Source organism: Calliphora vicina, chromosome 5 (genome assembly GCF_958450345.1).
Source record: "Calliphora vicina chromosome 5, idCalVici1.1, whole genome shotgun sequence".
Taxonomy (NCBI): domain Eukaryota; kingdom Metazoa; phylum Arthropoda; class Insecta; order Diptera; family Calliphoridae; genus Calliphora; species Calliphora vicina.
Genome location: NC_088784.1, coordinates 33,155,874 through 33,162,656, shown reverse-complemented (window position 1 = coordinate 33,162,656; position 6,783 = coordinate 33,155,874). Strand labels below are relative to the sequence as shown.

The window sequence follows — 6,783 nt, the reverse complement described above, 5'->3', positions numbered from 1 at the left end:
TGAATGTGAGGTGAGCAAAGTGGCCACAAATACTTATGCTTATTCCGGAAAAATTGTGTTCAATAAAGCTATAAACAAGAACGTTTTCGTAAGATATTTTATCGACATAACACCTATCTCGAAGAACAACTTATTGCATTTTATAGATACCAAAATGAATATATGTGACGCCTTAAAAGTGCGATTTGATATTCCCTTGTTGCAAAAATTATTGATAGAAATAAGAAGAACCAGCAACATTCCCTATCAATGTCCCTTACAACCGGTAATTTTGATATTATTTTTCGTTAATAAACACAATAATTTTTTTATATTTATTATTATTTACAGAATTTTCCGTATACTTTCAAAAATCTCTCATTTAGCGATGAATTTTTGAATAAATTTTTACCATATTTCCACTTTGTTCAAGGATTAGATTTCTATGAATCGGATAAAGTAATAGCCAGTTTAACAACTACAGGTAGCCTTTTGCCCAAAACGAAGCCAAAAATAAATTTAAGAAAATGATTGTAACTAATTATTGATGCACAATTAAACCTTAACCACAATATAATTCTACAAATATAAAATACTAGCTGGACCCGGTGATATGGTATTCAAATTATTCGATTTTTCTCTTGTTCGAATAAAATGAATAATTCTTGTTCGAATAATTATATCACTCGTTTAAAATTAATCGAATTATTCGAATAATTAAATTTTTTTTAAAAAAGTAAGGAATGAAGTTTTGATGTAGGTTTTTTAATATTTTATTTAAAAAAAAAATAACGTTAAAGTTAACAATTCAAGTATTGATAATGTTAAAAAACATTCGAAAACAAAATCCATCATTAAATTTGCATCAGAAATATTCTGATCAGATTCCTTACTGAACAATGTACAAAACAATTGCCTAGAAAACTTTTTAGTTTCCGTTTTGGAGCTATGCTTTAAATAAAATTGAGCTAGTTGGACTGATTCTGAATTCAAGTTCAATATAAACGTATTAAGAACTTTCATTAATTCGGGTTTTCTTTAGTAAATGAATTATTCACTTTTTCTAAATTATTTATAACAAATTGTATTATACCCTCAAGCTCTATCAATGTTGCCGGTTTATAACACAACTTATATATAAGTTAAGATCATAGAAAAAACAAGTAAGAAACTATGGTCGGTCAAGCCCGAACATATAATACCCTACACTAAGTAAATTAGCAAAAACATTTTTCTTTTAAAATATGAGTGATTTTCGGAAGTGGACCTTATATGGGAGCTATGACCAATTATGGACCGATCACCATGATATTAGGTCGTGTGATTTATGTCTATATGAAAGTTTACTATGTTGAATTTTGTGAGTTTACCAACATTTTTAAGCGATTTATGCACGTTAAAGTGATTTTCGGAAGCGTGTCTATATGGGAGCTATGACTAATTATGGACCGATCGTAACAAAATTTGGTGACATGAATTTTGTATATATAAAACTTATTTGGAGCTCAATTTGTGGAGATACATTTATAAATTCAAAATTTATGACCGGGGCTAGGTGAAATAATGGACCGATTTCAGCCAGTTTCAATAGGCTTGGACCTGGGGCCGAAAAAATAATGTGTACCAAATTTTATCGAAATATCTTCAAAATGGCGACCTGTACTCTGCGCACAAGCTTTACATGTACAGCCACGGACGGAATGACGGACATCGTTTAATCGACTCAGAAAGTGATTCTAAGTCGATCGGTATAAGGTGGGTGTTAGACTAATATTTTTGGGCGTTACAAACATCTGCAGAAACGCATTATACCCTCCCCACTATGGTGGTGTAGGGTATAAAAATAGAGGCAAATAAATATGTATCAACGGTAAGTCCGAGTTAAATGAAATTCACATGCACAAACAGGAAGTGTTGTCGAGTTTAAGTATTGAACCATTCTTCTGGTAGTCAAATTTGCAAGTAATGATAATAATACTTCTGGTCACTTGTACAACAATCAATTTGTTTATAAAATAACGTAAAATATTTACTATTGAATGGCAATAACATTTTTGGAAATCGGTATTAACAAAAAAAAATGGACTTTTGACGGTTAAATTAAGTTCTAAGCCACCGTGAGCCGCAGTTATTGGCGAAAAGCATTCCAATTTTGGGCCACCTTTTTTTTGCATTTCTGGCCGTATGTCATGAATAACATGAACAATATTGACCTCCAAGGCGTCATGCAGCATAAATCAGTAACTTCAGCGAATGTGAATATCACCACCAAAATACATTTAATTTTTGTATTAATTTATTCCAAACATTGGGAATTTAATTAACTGGAAAGTTTATTTTTTTAATTAAAAAGCGAGATGAAAACTTATTCCTAAAAAAATAAATTAAAATCAGAGACCGTAACGATTATAAGTTATATTATAAAACTTAAATTTTAATAATTACACTATCCAACAACATTTTTGGAACAGAATAGCGACCCTATAATTCTGAAAGGGCATGTAGAGTAGATCATTTTTGTAGAATAAACTTATAGACCAGCTGGTCTGAAACTTTTTTTGCAGTGGGTCAAAGTTTTAATTTTTTTATCGAAGTATAATGCTACTAACTGAAAAAAATGTTGTAAGTTAATATCTGAGAGAATTCTTATTGTCAGAGTTATGTTGTGGAATTTTATAGGGATCATTTTTGTGGAAGATCTTAACACTTTATCTTCTCTCTTTAGGGGTCAATTTGAACCTTTTTCCGAGAAAATCCAAAAAAGGTCCTTTCAAAAAGGACATACAGGCAAATCCCGGTATAACGAATATCACATTAACGAAAGCCAATTTAACGCACGGTCAAATTAGTAACATTGACTACCTTATATAACGAACGTTTCAAAAATTGTATGCTCGATATAACGAATAATGAGAAAAACAAACAAAATCAAACAAACGACCACATTTTTAAAATTGACAACCTTATATAGCGAATATTTCGAAAATTGTACGCTCAATATAACGAACAGAAAGTATAAAAAACAAAAGTAGTAAGGAATGTGAAAATAAGTCGCTACAGTACCGTTTTCAATGGTTATTCTCTTTATTAATAGGTGCTGCCATTTTTTCTATAGTGGTTTTGCTTGTTTTCACAATATCGAATGAAAGATTTCGTTCGCATTCTAAGCGAAAGAAAACTGATTCACATAAATATGAAGGAATCCAAAATCAGCTTTCTTTCGCTTAGAATGGGAACGAAATCTTTCATTCGATATTGTGAAACAGGCTATAAATCACGTGAATTAAGTATGGGAAACCGTAGAAGAATTTTATTGAAGGAAAAACTAAAAATTTGGATGAATGAATGAAATATGGAATAACAAAATTATCATCATGTATTTTGAAGAAAATAAAAACAAACATTTTATCGTGACTAAGTGTTTCCTGAAAATTATCTTTACATAAATTAAGTGAAATCTGGAATCTTCAAAATCTGTTATTTTAAATGTTTGTCCATGAGTTTAATTTTCTGCAGGTTGAATCATTTTCAGAATCGAAATCCCTTACAATGAAGGCATTATTAATCATGGATAATGCACCAAGCCATCCTCCAGAAGAACAATTAGTAAAAACTACTAAAAATATACAAATTTGGACGATATTCATGCCTCCTAATGTCACACCGCTCATCCAACCTAGGGATCAAAACGACATACGTTTAGTTAAATTACAATATAGAACAAGTAAGAAAGTATGGTCGGTCAAGCCCGACCATATAATACCCTACACTAAGTAAAAGAGCAAAAACAAATTTTCTTTTAAAATTTCAATAATTTATATTTTTGAGTGATTTTCGGAAGTGGGGTTATATGGGGGCTATGACCAATTATGGACCGATCACCATGAAATTAGGTCGTGTGATTTATGTCTATATTAAAGTTAACTATGTTGAATTTTGTGTGTTTACCAACATTTTTAAGCGATTTATGCACGTTAAAGTGATTTTAGGAAGCAGGTCTATATGGGAGCTATGACTAATTATGGACCGATCGTAACAAAATTTGGTGACATGAATTTTGTGTATATAAAACTTATGTGGAGCGGAATTAGTGGAGATACATATATAAATTAACATTTATGACCGATAAAGTCGAATGTCGGGAGGACATTTGTATGGGGGCTAGGTGAAATAATGGACCGATTTCAGCCAGTTTCAATAGGCTTGGTCCTTGGGCCGAAAATCGACTCAGAAAGTGATTCTAAGTCGATAGGTATACTTTAAGGTGGGTGTTAGACTAATATTTTTGGGCGTTACAAACATCTTACGCATAATACCCTCCCCACTATGGTGGTGTAAGGTATAACAAGTTGCTAACAGTTATCTCGTCGCTATAAAAAGTTACACTCATCCAAACTTGGAACATGAAAAAAATTACCATATTTTTTATGTTTTTTCATGGTGATCGGTCCATCATTGGTCATAGCTCCCATATAAGGCCCACATACGAAAATAACTCACGAATATAAATTATTGAAATTTAAAAAGAAAAATGTTTTACCTCATTTACTTAGTGTAGGGTGTAATATTGTCGGGCTTAACCGACCATACTTTCTTACTTGTTTGCTTATTGGGTTTATTTGTATGTATAAGCTTTAAATTATTATTATTTTTTGAATCATATGTACTTATAATTTATAATAGCTTTTAATAAGTAGGTATAATTATCTTTTAAACTAAATTCGAAATAACTATTATTTTCATACAACCATATAATTAATTGATTTCTTTTGTTTATTTAAACAACATCCGTTTTCACGAACAATTGCAAATAGATTTAACCAAAAATGTTGCCGAAAATCCAACTTTTATTTCTCCTATTATTGGTAGTGAAAGACGCAGTTTTGGTTAGTATAAAAATAAATTAAATTTTTAATTATATTTAATGTACATATGTGTAAATCAATTTTTAAGGTTCACTCGAGCAGATACAATTTTATAATTAATAATGTCACCTGTGTGTCCTTCACAAACATCATCAAACACCTTGAATGTGAGGCGAGCAAAGTGGCCACAAATACTTATGCTTATTCCGGCAAAATTGTATTCAATAAATCTATAAACAAGAACTATTCCCTAAGATATTTGTTCGACATCACAACTATTTCGAAAAGCAAGTTATTACATTTTATTGATGTCAAAATGAATATATGTGACGCCATAAAAGTGCGATATGATATTCCCTTGTTGCAAAAATTAGTGATAGAAATAAGAAGAACCAGCAACTTTCCCTACCAATGTCCCTTACAGCCGGTAAGTTTTTTTTTTACTATTTTTCGTTAATAAACACAATCATTTTTTTTTATATTTATTATTTATAGAATTTTTCGTATACTTTCAAAAATCTCACATTTAGCGATGAATTTTTGAATAAATTTTTACCCTATTTTCACTTTGTTCAACATTTAAATTTATATGAATCGGATAAAATAATTGCCGGTTTAACAACTAAAGGTAGCCTTTTGCCCAAAACGAAGACAAAAATAAATATTAAAAAATTATTGTAACTAATTTTTGAAGCATAATAAAACTTAAATGCAATAAAATGTTGGAGTATTTAGTTTTATCTACCAAAACCAATGTAAGATCTATTCATGGAACAAGTTTATTTTGGAATAACTTAATAACTTTTTGTAATATCGATGATCCAAAATTGTATGATGATCGGTACATAAAACACACTTGGATCATTGACATTGTCATAAATTTCCTTTAAATTTTTTTTTTTTTTTTTAATAAGTTTTACATTAATCTAGATTATATCGATAGCTTAATATAGAAAGGTCGTATCTCAACTTTTAGTAACTTTACAGGAGCAGGAAAAACTAAATAATATCAGAAAGTGAAATTGAATAAAAAAACAACTACAAATTTGTAATACATATACATCAAAAAATATTAGAAGAGTTGTTTGTTTTAATATAAACCAAAAACATGCATTCCACTTTAAATGAGTTAGGGGTTTTTCTTTCAAAAGATTTTTTAAATGAGTTAGAGCTTTTTTACTGTAAACCTTTAATTCGTCAACATAGGAAATTTTTAAAGGGAGGTCTATTTGAGTTTTGTCTACCGGAATATATAAAAAACCCGATTTTGAAAAAAATGAGATACGACCTTTCTATATTAAGCCATCGTTATGTATCTTAAAATTCAATTCATCGATATCAACTTTTTTCGCAGCCAATATAGCACGTTCGCTCAAATTGACATATTCATACTAAATTTGAGTTTCTTGACGTTTTTCCACAACATGGACGACTTCTTAAATGTATTAAGTTCATCGACTGGCGTTGACCTTCCATGTGAAATCTAAGTATTTAAAAAAAATATTTTTTTGAACAACTCTCCGCATTCCACTTTTTAAAAAAACAAGTAAGAAAGTATGGTCGGTCAAGCCCGACCATATAATACCCTACCCTAAGTAAATGAGCAAAAACATTTAAAATTTCAATAATTTTATTCGTGAGTGATTTTCGGAAGTTGGCCTTATATGGGAGATATGACTAATTATGGACCGATCGGAACAAAATTTGGTGACATGAATTTTGTTTATGTATATAAAACTTATTTGGAGCGAAATTTGTGGAGATCCATATATCCATATTCCATATAAATATATAAATGTCTTTGTAAGTTTGTTTGAGCATCACGCCTTAACAGCTGAACCAATTTTACTGAAATTTGGAACGTAGATAGGTCCTTACTAGGCTAAAATTGGTACCTTTAAACAATAAATACTAAACGGCTGAACCGATTTTATTGAAA

General features: G+C 30.1%; 1 protein-coding gene across 1 annotated transcript; it reads left to right on the top strand.

The window, feature by feature from the left end:
* Nucleotides 1–4,805: 4,805 nt before the first annotated feature.
* LOC135961170 (uncharacterized) lies at nucleotides 4,806–5,525 on the top strand. The gene is made up of 3 exons (XM_065512664.1): nucleotides 4,806–4,865; nucleotides 4,933–5,271; nucleotides 5,340–5,525. Exons 1-3 carry the CDS (start codon nucleotides 4,806–4,808, stop codon nucleotides 5,523–5,525), a joined length of 585 nt encoding a protein of 194 aa, XP_065368736.1.
* The last annotated feature ends 1,258 nt before the right edge of the window (nucleotides 5,526–6,783 follow it).

Coding starts and splice junctions, on each gene's coding strand:
- LOC135961170 (XM_065512664.1), top strand. CDS start 4,806: ATGTTGCCGAAAATCCAACTTTTATTTCTCCTATTATTGGTAGTGAAA. Junction 4,866..4,932: donor TAGTGAAAGACGCAGTTTTG/GTTAGTATAAAA, acceptor TCAATTTTTAAG/GTTCACTCGAGCAGATACAA. Junction 5,272..5,339: donor ACCAATGTCCCTTACAGCCG/GTAAGTTTTTTT, acceptor TATTATTTATAG/AATTTTTCGTATACTTTCAA.